The sequence below is a fragment of the Ursus arctos genome, unplaced genomic scaffold (genome assembly GCF_023065955.2).
Source record: "Ursus arctos isolate Adak ecotype North America unplaced genomic scaffold, UrsArc2.0 scaffold_37, whole genome shotgun sequence".
Lineage (NCBI taxonomy): Eukaryota > Metazoa > Chordata > Mammalia > Carnivora > Ursidae > Ursus > Ursus arctos.
In genome coordinates, this window is record NW_026623053.1 from 16143093 (window position 1) to 16158122 (window position 15030).

Genomic DNA, 15030 nt, shown 5'->3' on the forward strand with positions numbered 1-15030 from the left:
TGGGTAAAGTTTCTGACCAGCCGTTATGAAGGTGTAAAATTGCCTGCATTTTCAGTGACTGCGGTAGAATCTCTGAGAAGTTGGGGTGTATCTTAACAAGGGAATTCAAATTCCTTTTTCATGATTTGCTAAGATAACCTAGGTTTATGCTTTATATCTCTCCATTAATCATACAGTTCTGCTTATTAAGTCTGAAAATATATTAAATAGATGAGAAATATAAAAGACAAATCAACACTCATGGATATGTGATAAGAATATTTTTATTGTATTATTAAATACCATATCTTTTTCTTTCACTGTTACAAATTTGTAGATACTACATGAATGATGATACATAATTTATATTTTATAGTTTGCCGTATGATGTATTTACACATGCAGTTAGTACTGATGTCATGCTATATTTCCTTAGGAGATGCCCGTTCAAGACAAAATATGAACAAAATGTGAGCAGCTTATTTAGGAAAATATTTCTGGAGGGTGGAATGAATACCAACCTGCATCAGCAAGTTCAGTATTAATAATATTAGATTTAATTTAGACTCCTGGGCCATGTTCCCTTTTCTTTCAAAATACACATAATTTAAACAACACATTTATATCAGAAAAGTTTTTTTTTTTTTCTTTTTTTTCTTTCTTTCTTTCCATCCCCCCAATTACCTTCTTTTTGGTACTCAGGAAAGAACACAGATATACCAGGATCCAGCAGCCAATAGTACAGGGCCACAATCTCAAAACAAAAATGGCATTTAACAGTGATACCATTTAAAAAGCAAAACATTAGAAAAATATTTGAAAGCTAAACACAAATCAAAGTTCAGCACAGTGATTTTTCTGGTTATGAGCTGTATCATGGCATCATGTGCATGGCCAAGAAATGAGGCATTGCTTTGGGAAGCAAAAGTTAATGCTAAAATTATGTCAGTTGGAATCTGAGATGCTAAAAGACCATTTATTTTAAGTGTTTTATTTTCATAACATAAATAATCCATTAAGATTTGCAACTTTTGCTATAACTTTACAAATGCTTAAATTTAAAAATTTACATTTGTAAAAAAAATTACATATTTACTGAGCCATAAAGTTGCAATGGGGCACGATAAATAAAATAATGAGACTATCTGTCCAATTATAGTTTGGCTCAAAGTTAATTGTGAAATTAAAAGTGAAACTGCTCAGACATAATTATCCAGGAAGGTAAAGGGTATAGAATAAAACTCCACCCCCCAAGAATATGGCAGCTTAGAGTGCTGGGCAGGGGGGGACCAACTGAATAAACAACCCAAATCTAAAATATTAAGTTACAAATTATTTAAATCCAGTGTTTTCTAAAATAAATGTTCAGGAAGAAACATGCATGTTATGGCAAACACGAAGGCCTGAAAGGGTTAACACTATGTTCATGCTAAGGTGGTTACTGCTGATCACACTGCTGGGCTGCTTGTCTCCTTAGGATTTATTGGCTGAACCAGAGGATCGACGCAGCTTCATGGACATGCGGCTTTTGCTAGTTCGAGGAGACATTGGAGAGGCCAGGTCAGCCCCGTCTACCTGCGTTGCTGTGGGAGTTTCACTGGATAGAATCTCTGGGTAGGAGCCTGTGGGAAATAGCAAGAGCATTAGTACACGTCGTCCGCTTCTCATCCCATAAGAAATACTCTTTCTCCTACTGATCTGTAGCATGGATCCCAACCCTTAATGAAGTCTTTTGAGGGGGGAAAAAGCCAGACCAAAACTTGCCTGTTAGAACAGCCTACTCATATTTTATTTAAACCCCAGTAATCTGGTGGCTCATGTAATCATATTAGCAAGAAAGCACCAATCATTATTTCCCGAGCCAGAACTACCAGAAAGCTCCTCAGAAAAAGCAATGGGACGCAAAATCTTTGGGCCAGACAGGACAGGGGTCCAAAGCATCATCAGCATGCAGGGAAGGGCTTAAGAAGCAGGTGAGAAGGACCAGTTCCTATCTCTGGCGTACAGGGTATCACCAAGAAAAGGGCCTTCATTGCTCAAACTTGAAAATAATAGTACCAAATGGTTCCAAAAAGGAATTCAACACTATGAGACCATCACACATGCTGGGTACTTAAATATGCTTCTAGAAAGGAGCAAGATAAATTCCTGGGAGAAGGAATAGGACAAGAACTCTTATCTCAAATTTAATAATAATAATAATAATAATAATAAAAGACAAACTGACCCCTCAAAATGTCTCCATTTAGAAGAGATAAGCAATGCTTTTGTTTTCCTTAAATTTTTGCAGTTACTATCTAGTCACAGCAAGTAGGTGATCACTAAGAATTAAGATATAAAAATTCAGAAGCAAACACATTCAAATTGGAAAATTGTGTGTCATTTACAAAATAGTTCTTTACCTCTGCATTTTCTTTCTATGAATTATTCTCTAATATACAGTAATGCTACAAAACCTGGCACACTGTAGGCTCTCAAATATGTAGTATTAAAAAAAGCCCTTCAAAAAAAAAAAAAAAACCCAAAAAAATCTGCGAGCAGAACACCACAATTTAAAAAATTCTGGGTATTTCAAGGCACTTTAATCCAGATTTTCTGGGCCTTATGTATGTGAACATTTTCTTTACGTCACAAACACATCACACAGGCTGCGGGCTTATTACACATCTCCTCCCTCTGCAGGAAAACTTTTGGCATGTTTGTTAGCCAACGTAGCACCTCACAGAAATTTCAAGCATGGAAATAATCATACTCACACTTCCATTTAATGAGACATTTGTGCCTAAATTGAAGTTATGAATATTGAACAATCAAAACTGTTCAATAAGGGGTACTGATTTACAGAGATGTCTTATTTAGAATCTATTAAGAATCTTGGTAGAACCCTTCAAAGTGTTTTTAAGGTGAAATGCTATAATCATACTTAAGAACAAACATAGTCAAGGAAGAAATATTTTCTCACTACTTGGAATCCAGGTTAATTGCCTTTCTTTTCAAAGTAATTTCTCCAACATTCTTTCTTTTCTAACTGAAATGAGGTTGGCCTTCAAAACACAAGGAGAAGGAATTATATTTATTTCTGTTCACCTTTACTCTTCCTGAAGATCTGAATTGGTTCATACTGGACCCATACTGGAAAACCTAGAGGAGAATATGAATCCATGGCCCTTTGTAGGGAAGCACTGCAGATGGACGGCAGAAGGAAGGTGAAGAGCGGTAGCTCATGCTTTTCTGGTAATGCATATTATTCCCGGCCAATCATGAGAGGCCTTCCCATGGCTGTTTACCTTGAGATGGCCAATGTTTTCTAGCGGAGGTTTTGGGAGGAAGAGAACTATCACTGCATTTCTTTCTTTGTTGTGAATGAAGAAATGGAGTAGCGAGCAGAAGTGAGAAAACAAAAGAGAAGACAGACAACAGACATGAGAGACACAGTGCAGAATTGTACAGGTGTTAACCGAGGAGCAGAGGAGAGAGTAACCAAGTTTTTATTATGAAATCGGGCATGCAATGCATTAGGGTGATGGTGTTTCACAATGGACAATGCTTTGTAAATTCAAATGTTATACTTACCAACTAACAAGTTCAAATAGGAAAAAAAAGAAAAGAAAAAAAGTCTATGAGAGATTCTATAAACATCTTTCAAAGTGTTCATTGTACTGGTGGCAGGTCATCCTAATCACTAAGTCACAAAATCTCCAGAGCTGTACTGTCCAAGATGGTAGGCAGAGCCATATTAAAATTAATTAAAAATTAACACTAAGTAAAAATAAAAATGTGGGTCCTTGGTATACTAGCCACATTTTAAGTGTTGAGCAGCCACATGTGGTTAGTAGCAATCAAAAGGACCGTGCAGATATAGGACATTTCCTTCGTCATAGAAAGTTCTACTGGAGAATACTGCCTTAGAGTATGCCAAAACCAAAGAATATTGTCCTCAGAAGCAGCAGTTTCTCCATGTCTCCCTTACTGCCTGCAGGGTGAAATCCCCCTTCAATAAACGGAGAGTTATATCAGGCGTGTTAGTGTGTGTACTATGCAGCTTAGCAGTGCCGCCTCAGGTTTTGGCAAATGAAATTTGTGGTATAGACTCAGCATGTCCAAACTCTCTAAATACTTTACAGTGGATGGATCTCAATTCTAGATGTAAAGAATACAGTGATACCTACTCTTCATTTCACACCCTATTCTGCCCAAGTATTGATTTCCATCACGTGAGTCATAAAGACTGTTGCTTTATTTAATCACTTCTATTATTAATATATCCTCAGGTGAAAAGTATTTATGGGCTCCTCTGTTTGTTCATACTGTATCTCTGACATTCTTACAGTACTCGGTACACACTTTATCTTGACGGTGTAATTGATTCATATATTGTGCACTGGTTACAATGAACTCTTACAAATAACAGGCTGAATATGACTTTGGGAGTCTGTACAGATTATAAAAGGGAACTCAATGGATTGTTATTTATTGTGGCCTTGTTTGTACTGCTTGCTGACAGGTATGACTGGTTTAAAACTGCTATAGTTATTGGGTAAATAGCCTTTAAAGAATATTGTGACTTGGAAAGCAGTTCCAATGAATACTGAACTAAGAGGTACTGTGATGTGTTAGGAAGAACACGGGCATGCGTTAGACCAGGTTAAATGCCAAATGTGGCATGTTACTAGCTGTCGGATCTTGGGCAAACTGATCTAAGAGGTTTTTTTGTTTTGTTTTTGTAAAATGGAGACAACAGTAATTATTTTTCAAAGCTGTGAGGGATGAATGACAACCTATGCAAAGATTGCTGTACACAGCAGGTACACAGTAGGTACACAGTAAGTGTAGCTATATAATACAGCTACTAAACAGATCAGGGTAAAATTGAACAGACTTTGGATCAGAACAGATGAAGAGACAGAAATATTTTTGAAGAAAATGACGACTTACAAAATATAAGCACTGAAATGTGGAGAACACAATATACTGTTTAGTTTTGAGGAAGTTAAAGAATTTATCCACTCTTGATATTCCTAAAAAATATAACCTTATTAAAGTTTATAGCCTGGCCCAATAATCTTACTGCTTTGATACTTTAAAGGAATTGATTAGTGATTAAGATTAGCATGTATGCACCACCACTGGATGTCATAAAGGAAACAATATATAATTTTTTTTTAAAGTAATCTCTATGCCTAACATGGGGCTTGAACTCATGACCCTGAGATCAAGACCCTGACTGAATGGGCCAGGCACCCCTAAAATTAAATAGCATAGGAATACAGGCAAAGTGGTTTCATTTTGAAAATATTCAAAAACTGCCATTATTGCAGACTTAGAACATATTAAAGTTTGTCATATTTTATATCCTTACAAATAGAGAAACTGGGTTTTGTGGATAATAAATAACAGAACTAGGATTTAAGTCCAGATCAGTCCGATTTCAAAGCCCATACTTCTCCCATAGCAACCTTAGCTATTAAGGAAAAATTTTTTTTTTCATTGGGTGGAAAAGTAGTCTTTAAAATAAGAATCTAACATTTCTAATTTGTAAATATGACAGGTTGTAGGGCAATTTTCCTCAACAGCAAGAAGAGACTGAAAATATTTAGATTACATAGGTAATAGAATAGTAAATATAATACTCTGACTCTGAAGTCAAACTCTGGCTTTACGAAGAATCAGGCGACTGGGTAAGCTCCTGCCACCCCCCCCCCCCCAATAGAACTGCCATGAAGATTAAATGAGAGAATGCATGTATAGCATTTACCACAGGGCCTAGCACTCAGTAATTGTTCAATTATTTTATTATTTTCACTACAAAAATTTTACATCTGAATGAATGTTCTATGTGGAAATTGAACCTAGTAATTATTGTCACAAAAGGTTAATGGGACTTTATGACTGATATTATTTGCCTCTTGGACAACAACACATAATAAGCCAAATTTTCAAGTTTCAAAATACTGAAAACAGTATATAATTTGGCTGCTTCTAATTTCAGGCTAGCCTAGTAATACATAAATATGACTAGGAATCTGTTTTAACAACGCAGCAAACAAATATATAGCTTCTGTTATACGCTGAAGGAAACTGATTACTGGCACTTACGAATAATATTTAGGATATATCCTGAGGAGCTATAATGTGTTCTTTCCGATCATTTCAAAGCCTGGGAAGGGGAGGAAACTTTAAAGTAACTTTTAAGGAAGGACACTAAGTTCAAGAGGTTACCTAAAGCAATGGTTAAATTTTGATGATTTATCCCATTTGAAGATTCAAAGAGATGATAGATCTGACCATCATATTACGATCCCATCTACATGTGGCAATACAGATTTTGTGAAGTAAGAGCAAAACTGAAATTAGAATGAAAAAGTCTTCCTCATCACTTTATCTCTTATGTTGATGGCATAGAAATATTTGAATCTAACTACTAATTTTCATTATTTAAATAGGAACCTATATGTAATCTAATGGAACCTAAAGGTAATTGGTCTGTATGTAGAGATATATGTATATTTATGTGTATATGTATATATATGCATAATAGAGTGCTAAAATTTCTATCTTAATTTGTAGAAAAACAAATCCAAAGGGAGGTATCCACTCAAAGTAACAGAATATTAGAGGTAATTCTAGATATACTACACAAAACCATTCAAAAATATTTGTGGCTGATGACAGTAAAAAAGGACATTAATACTAGAAAAAAATATGGGTGTATTTTCGATGTTGACATAGAGGAAGACAATTTAGTATTTACTGTATACTTTCAGCAAAATATGATCCTGTTTCTTGCTGCTGGCATTCTAGAATTTCTTTTATTAAAAAAAGAAAAAAGACTTGAATGTGATGTTAGGGAAAAATCTAGATTTAACAGTGTAGTCTGGTGAAGAAAAGGAGTAATTTCATTTTAAAGTTTAGAGTCAGAGGAGAGATGTTCATGAATATAAAAAAAGTTTAAAAAGGAGGTCACTGTAAAACTTTTGATATTTTCCACACACATGCCCGACAAAGATAAAGGATTTTTTTCCTGTAATTTTTTTTTAAATAAAGGACAAGAAAAATCTAATAATGGTTTAATGTAGTTATGGGAGATCAACAAAGTGTGACATCACAATATCTCCTTCAATGACCTTAGGGATAAAAATAATTTCCCTTAAGTATCAGTCTACTGTCACAGAGTCCATTTTGAGAAAATACAGTTATGAAATTTACGGATCAACTATGATACACCAAAAATGTTTTCATACTTATAATACTAAAAATTATCCAGAAGAATCTTCTCTTGGATTTCAATTCAAACAGTACATTAGTGTTAACCAGAAAGCACGTTTTAGATAATCTTAAGTAAAAAGGTATTTTTCCACACTATTCCATTTAATAGGATTGTTTAGAAAAAACAGATTATATTCGTTATATGATCATACTGGCATTTCTTTAAAACTTAATTTCAAATTATTGCATTTGTTAGTACTATTTTATAAAAATGGAATATGCATAGAATCTAAAGTTGATTCTCAGTTGCAATTTATGAATGCATTTCTTCAATGTGACAATTAAATTTTATCATTATGCTAAAAAAGGAAAAATGAACCTAAAAAACTTCACACTATTATGTAACTTTTGCAAACCATAAGTCAGGTCCTTATTGCTATTATGTGGTTATTTCACTTCTTTCTCCCACTTTGACTTATAACTTTAAAGGGAGTTCTATGTGTATGGAGTGGTTTATGATAGGATAATCAAAATCTGAGATGACTGGAAGAAAAAGTCTATAAAAAACCCCCAAAAATGTATTCAGTAATACTGGAACAAGTTATTTACAGATTAAAAATACCCTTTTAAAACTTAAGAGTGCATGTTTTTATAATGGTTCCTAAGGGCAAAGACAACTTAAAAAAATTCACTGAAAATAATTTGTAGCATAATATTAAGTTTATGTTCAAATTCACATCTTCATTACTATTGAGATAATGAAATTTTAATACAGTAGTAAAATACATGAAAAATGAAGCCAACAGAACCGTGACTTTGTTGCTGTGTCCCAGAAAGTGAGAAGAGACTACTACTTCCCATAGTATATATCTAGCCAAATGGGCAGGATAATATCCACAACATGAGAACACTCAGAAGAGGAATATGAAATAGGACTCCAGCTGGTAAACAACTACAACATGAAAACTGATGGCTTTTATAAATTTAAGGGGGAAAGTTAATCTGAATATGGTCTTATTATCCATATTTTTCAGTTGTGAAGTTATGATTTGACTATGTGATATATGAAAGCGTTATTCATTCCTATTTTAATGTAGTCTGGTAGTTTTCAGATATTCTCTTACTTAAAAAATGAAATTCTCAGTTGTACTTAACTAGTTTTTATTTTGTTGTAATTTACCTTTTTAAGCGTCAGCCTTAATGCCGAACTGAGTTCTTTTAGATTGTTGATCCACTGAAGTGAATCTAAAGACTTTTTAATCTCCTTCTCTTTCAAAAGATTCAACATAGTCTATAGAATTTTCCTCTTTGCTTGGTCTTTTATATTAATTGGGAAAGGGCTCTAAGTTTTTTGGTAAGATTATTTTTATAATGGCCAATTACATGATGACAGGAATGGAAACTTTAATTTTATTAATTAAATCTCAATTGAGAATTAACCTTCCCCCCCCCCAAATAAATTAGGACAGAAAAGGACTACTATGCCTCTTAAACTTATTTAATATAAAGAAAACTTACATATCATAAAGAGAATTTGAAGGTTTATTTTTTCCTGTTCCCTTGAATACTATTAAAATAGTTATCTTTGTATTTCAGGTGCCTAGTACAGTGCAAGGCACATAACAGAATAAATATCTGATGAGTTAAGATATCCAGTAACAACGCAACACATTACAAAATACAAAGACACACCATTTCAGCTCAGTAGTGCTACTGTTTTTTCATGCCAAGAAACAAAAAGAGTCAATACAACAAGGTGTAACTAATTACAACCAAGGGTTGCTTCTAAATATTAGTTATTTTTATCCCAGAACCAGGGTTAGTGTTTCATGCAGACCTGGGTTAGTAAGTATAATTCCAGAAGAAATTTAGTGACAATTTCTGAAATGTTTAGTATGAATGAGGGCAATGTTAAGTTTGCTTACTGTTTGAGTTACAAGCTTAGTGCTTGCTATTTTTTAAAAAAGGAAATGGGGGAAGAACAAAGGGTGTTTTGGTCGACACTTTGTCTTACCTTCAGATAAACAGAACTGATATTTAATGATCTAAAGAGGGAAAATAAAATAAATGAAACAATCATAAGGAGTGCAAAGTATCACAGAAAAGGAAGGCCATGAGTCATTTATTTTCTTACTGATTTTTTCAAAATTAGTTAATTGTAAAAATGCAGTACCCTCTTACAGTCTTTAAATATTATAATTTACTATACCAAGCACTTCTAGATCTAGACAGTTAGTTATTTAACTTTATCTGTAAAATTAGAGATAAGGCAATATTCTTGGCCATAAGATTTGATCCTCTAAAGGTGAGAGAGAGGACGCGTGCTCAACTTGTGTTTCTTTTGCGGATACTTCGGTAACGATCCCCTGAAACACAATAGTCACTGGCCAGTAGCTCAGATAAAATGTGGTGTGTGTACTTTTATGAAGATTGTTGACTTCTAAAGGAACTGCATTTAGGTAAAAGAAAGTACAAATTAAATTTATATACATTTATTAAATGTATTTCAATGACTGGAATTTTACTCAAGCAAGTTTTCTATTATTTTAAGAGTTTAGAACAAAAGGGTATTGCATTTCAGGTTCCAGTAATGACAAGTAACTAATACTCGCTTTTAATCTTACCGGCATCAGATGGTAAATGATGGTAGGGAGCTGGAGAAAAAACCTGTGCTGCAAAATCTTCAAATGTCGTTGGTTCTAAATGGTGCTGGACAATTGTTTGCAGGTATCGTGCTCTCTCTTCATAGCTGATTTCCTTCAGTTAAGGATGTACTTAAATGCAGCTTACAGTGGAAAAGAACAGATCTTACCAAAAAGGACTACTCTGATTGCTAAGCCATTACTTCTTCATAAATGTAATTATTCACTACTCTGGCATATTTAAAAGTATGGGTTTTTAAAGAGCAAAAAATTTACAGTTTTTAACATAAGTTTACTCTTCAGGTGATACCACTATCCATGGTGGCTTAAGAGGGAGACATTTATTAGAAAACAACGAGACTACTACTAAACTGTTAGAAGAAAGAAAGGTAACCATTTACTTGAGAAAGGATTCAACTGCTATCAGGTCAGCCTAGGCTCATTTTATCCTGTTAAACTGGCTTCAATCTGCAGATTTACTCTGAAAAGCCACACAATAAATATTAGAATGCTGCTTAAAATACTGTCTGTAATTCTATATTTTTCATTTATAAAGACTTATTGTGAGAAATTCCTGCATATCTTCTTTTTCTAAAATCCTTGTATTTTCCCAACAATGGTTCTCATTTTGAATGGAAGACTACTGTTGCTGTAATCCTCGAATAACTCCATGTGGTTAAGATAAATACATAGTTGAATCTGTATGTCAGGAAAAAATATCTCGTCAATTATAACACTGAAACAAGCAGGAATATTTGCAAAGAGTCCACAGGACTCCTAAATACTGTCTAACAAAGCATCTACAGGGCACTGACACTGACAGAAAAATACTGTACTTCCCTTTCACCACATTTTCTTCTCTGATATTATTGACAAGCAACCAGTACCTTGAAGTGTTGTTGCTTTTGAACAACCCACTCCAGGCTTCCTGTTTCAGCAGGCCTGATTGTGCTGTTAGCACAGAGAGGGCGAGAAAGAGAGAGAATATTTCTGTTGTTCACGAAAGCAACTATGGAAATGGCTGTCAAAATGTAGAGCAGCAGGCAGTAACATACAATTATCAGGAAAAACTCACACGCTGACTTCATGTCGTATAGTTCCTGCACTGAGAAATCAGCTAGCCTTTCTTCTACAACTTTTAAAAGTTTTCCTGCTGTATCCGTGTGCTATGTTGACAGGCTTTACAGAAGACATTTATATAAGTATGAAGGCTAAGAAAAATTTGCCTGAGTTTTTTCCAAAACCCATTATATTTTCCCCAAAACTCTTTTTTTTAAAACTGCAATTCAATCACTCTAGCTCTTCAGTTCTAGAAATTGTAGACTAAGCCTACAACCAGACCCAGAAAAAAATTTGTAAGGAAGATAATTTAAAGTGATAATTCAGTTGGAGCTAACACAGCCACAGTTACATTTACAAAAGGGTATTAAGAAGAGGAAAAAAGCTGAGAGTTAAAGGTAAGACCATATTCATTAGGTACTTAGACTATGATGTCTTTTGCCCTCTAAATGGCTTGAGTATTCTATTCTCGATTTATAATTTATTTTATGCATTAAATACTGAAATCTGAATTCCAATTTCTTGCAATCCATTATTTTCAATTTTGTACACTGGGATTGAACTTTGAGGAATTCTTCTCAGGAGAAGATGCTATATTAAAATGATCAGTGGAAAGGATTTTATGGAAGAAACAAAGATATTTTTGAATGTTATCTTAGAAAAGTAACATAGCACACTTTAAAAAGAAGGTATATGGTTATAAGTGGAAGAGGATGAAACTGATGGTTCAATCTAAATAATACCACATATCTCACAACTTGTTGGAAAGTACTTTTTTCATTGGGGGAGATTCACAGCTGCCGAATTTTCTGCAGTTAATAGAGTCCTTTGATTCACAGCAGTGCCCCTTGTACAAAAAATACTGGCCTTTGTGTATTACCAGAAACTAATTTTCTATTTGGCTGAAAAGGGAAAAATGGGGTTATTGCTTCTCCCTCCTACAGAGCTTTTCATTATGCCTGATGCACTCAACTTCTAAGCTCTTCTGAGAAAAAAAATAACTGAAGAGGCAAGAGGTAGAAAAATGAGCTTGTTAGCACATTAGAAGTGAAGTATCTTGGTGGGCCCTAGAAATTCCCAGTGGTGTGTTAACTTATCACTCTATGCATGCTGGCACTGATAGTCTCCCAATTGATCACTCTCTTTTCGCACCAAAGGTGCTGCCAGGAAGCAAAGGCTGAAGGCCCACAGGAGAACAGTCTGCTATCAAAACAAGCTGTTTTTAAAAGTCTGCTTGAATGGGTAAAATGCTTCATGAAAAGTAGGGTGGAGACACCTACCTGCTTTTAAAATGCTCTACTTTCGGAGGGCCTATAAATGAATATTTTACTTTATCTTATTATATTTAGAGTTTACACAAAAAAATTAGGCAGACAGAAAGCAACTGTTAATATTTCTAAAGCCAGGAGGATATTTCCAGTGTAGTAAAATTTAATAAAGGAATGACTATCTACATAAAATACATTTGGAGTGTAATTCTACTTCACTATTACAAAACTCTGAAGAAACTCAAATATAAAGCTATACAAACTAAAATTATCCAGCTATATTTTTTGTATAAAAACGCAGGATGTATTTTTTTAATTACAAAAAAATCTTCATTAAGTAAAATGATGCTCTAAAACGATTTTTAAAAGTTCAAGTCAAGGTGGCAGAGTCAGTGAAAACAATCAGTAATGGTTGAATTTAAATGAAAAACCGCAGCACTTATCACAAATTAGGCAGGCTAATGTCTCAAAGTTCCCTTTTGGGGGGGGGGTTTGTCTATGGTAACTCACCTTCTAAAAGCTAAATATTCTTTATAATTTTCCAAGTTTGATGTAGCCAAATAAGCAACAAACCAACCTAATCAAAGTAGTTACATTCCTCCCCTCCTTCTAGAAAATGTGTGTTAAAGAGACATAAGGAACTCTAACTACTTAAACCCCAATTCTGAGTTCATAAACAGAATATTTTGTGACTGAGATGATAAAAATCAGTTAAAAACAGTGCTGTTAGCATCTGCAATGGTAACCATAATCCAAAGCGGTTAATTCCTATATCGCCTCATAATAGATCAGACACTTATTCCTTAAAAGGCAACTCTCTAGGGAAGAGTTATTAGTACCTATAAATTGAGTGGCATACACAAACTTGATCACGAGCAACAACAGGGTAGCTCAAACTATATTCCTACTGTGAGTGCATGTTGCCATGGGCATCGAAATTAAAACAACTGAAATGGGTGAGATGATAGGGAGTGGTAAAGAAATTCAAAGAAAAATTTAAAGTACAAGTCTAAGTTGAATTAAGGTTTTTGTTGTAAATTTAAAACAACTCAAGCCAAAACTAGCTAATAAAAGGCCATTTGATGAGGGAGACTTTTAGCTGGTAGGAATCTTTAATACAGAACTAGCCAATCAAAAGAAATAACACACAGGTGCTGCAATCACAGCAATATAATTATCCACTAATCCTCCTTCCTTCTACTTTCTGCAAAAGCAGAAAAAGGGGGAAGGAACATTACCATTCTAAAAATAATAAAGGGAACTAAACATTTTTTCTAGTATAAATACTTTAAACCTAATCTGTGCTTCATTAATATTAACATTATTCATTTTAAGTAACTACTTTTGATTTTAAACTTACATACGAAATTATTTATGGCCCTCTGTCACTGTGTCAAGACCAGCTGTCAAGAAACTGGGGTGCAATTTCAGTCTGGTCCTGGAAAGAGATGCATGAATTCTCTGTGCTGCAGTTTATCTATACGTTAAACGGGGATACCACCACCTGGCTCCTATTTATGTAACAGGGATGAAGATAAAGGATATAAATATAGGGTAACCCAAAAGCCCGCCTACATTTGTGCTAAACATAGTTTTTCTGACTTTTGGTTCAAGTCTTTGTAAATAGCAGGTGCTGTCTCCCTGAGGGCAATTTTCAATGTCTGTTTAGGAATATACCTGTATTCATGCGCAAGAACTCTGGTAATATTTGTTTGTGGTATCTACAGAGGGACTTTTGACTTATTCTGATGACAGAGAAAATGATTTCTCATGAGAAAAAGACAATATGAAGAAAAGCTACTACAGAAGGATAATTAGTACACTTTTCAATTTTACTAATGCATAGGGAGGATATAGAAAAGGTAGATTTGGTTTTAAAGAAGCAACAACCTTTCATTCTCCACAATAATTTTCTTAATAATCGAATGTAATTGTGAACTGCTTTTACTTAAAAGTGAGAAAGGGCGAAACCTTCAGTTTTATGATCATTAATTCCACGACATGCCCAGGTTTTATAAACATTTAGCTCAACTGTAATTTGTAACAAGTCTCAAAAAAAAGGGAAGTGTGTGCCTGTGTGTACGTATAATGTTGTACATAGCAAGAATGAGTATGAAGTATTTTTCACAAAAAGGAAATATGAAAATCACAATTTTTTAAGTATATGTCTGAGACCTATCACTGCTTAATTAATTTCTTCTTAAGTTCAGATTTAATGTTTTCTTTCCAAAACAAAAAAATATTGGCTCCTTTTTAAGTAAAGGCAAAGTATGAAGTGTTTATATCTATACTCAATATCATAGCCTCAGAGATTTAAGGCCCATTCTGAAATTCCTAAATTAGCACTTGCCTGCACTCAGATATTTCTGTGGCTTCTTTGCTGTTTTAACGCTTAGGGATTTTATCTCCCTTCTCTGTATGGGAGATTCCAAGAACAGTAATTGTAGGAAGAGGGAGGAGAGTTCTGGCTCCTGACTTAAAATCTGGAGAGCATTACTTACAATATTCACCAAGTTTGTAAGATGGTTGGTGGGAGTTTTCACATCACAGAACTCAACAAATGCCACAAAGCAGGCCTCCCCCTGCTCTCAGAGCCAGTTGTTAAACACCAAGTATGCCTTTTTCTTTGTGCTTGTTCTGCTAATAACCTAGTGGAGACACTACTGTCATAAGGGCAGAGACCATGTCCTTTTTATTTTTACACACCCAGCACTTAACACAAGGCCCAGAAGTATTCAATGACTATTTACAAATTATAGAAGGAATGAACAAAGCTGGCCTGACAGTTGATAAGGAGACTGTTATACAGACAACCTCCTTCCTTTAATCCCAATTTGGCTCTCCAGAAGCAAAACCCTTTGGGGCCAATATAGTTA

At 34.4% G+C, this 15030-nt stretch overlaps 1 protein-coding gene across 5 annotated transcripts in view; it reads right to left on the reverse strand.

The window, feature by feature from the left end:
* Nucleotides 1-245: 245 nt before the first annotated feature.
* The window catches only part of RALGAPA1 (Ral GTPase activating protein catalytic subunit alpha 1), a 258914-nt gene continuing 244129 nt past the window's right edge, over nt 246-15030 (reverse strand). For 4 of the 5 annotated variants that reach the window (XM_048221044.2, XM_026513605.4, XM_044389462.3 and 1 more), the window contains 2 exons: nt 9810-9934; nt 246-1601 (listed from right to left, as the gene is read on the reverse strand). In XM_048221044.2, coding sequence (XP_048077001.1) covers nt 1453-1601; nt 9810-9934 — 274 coding nt within the window. In that variant the 3' untranslated portion in view covers nt 246-1452. Of the gene's footprint in view, nt 1602-9199; nt 9231-9809; nt 9935-15030 lie in introns of all 5 variants that reach the window. The other variant, XM_048221106.2, reaches the window with a different exon arrangement.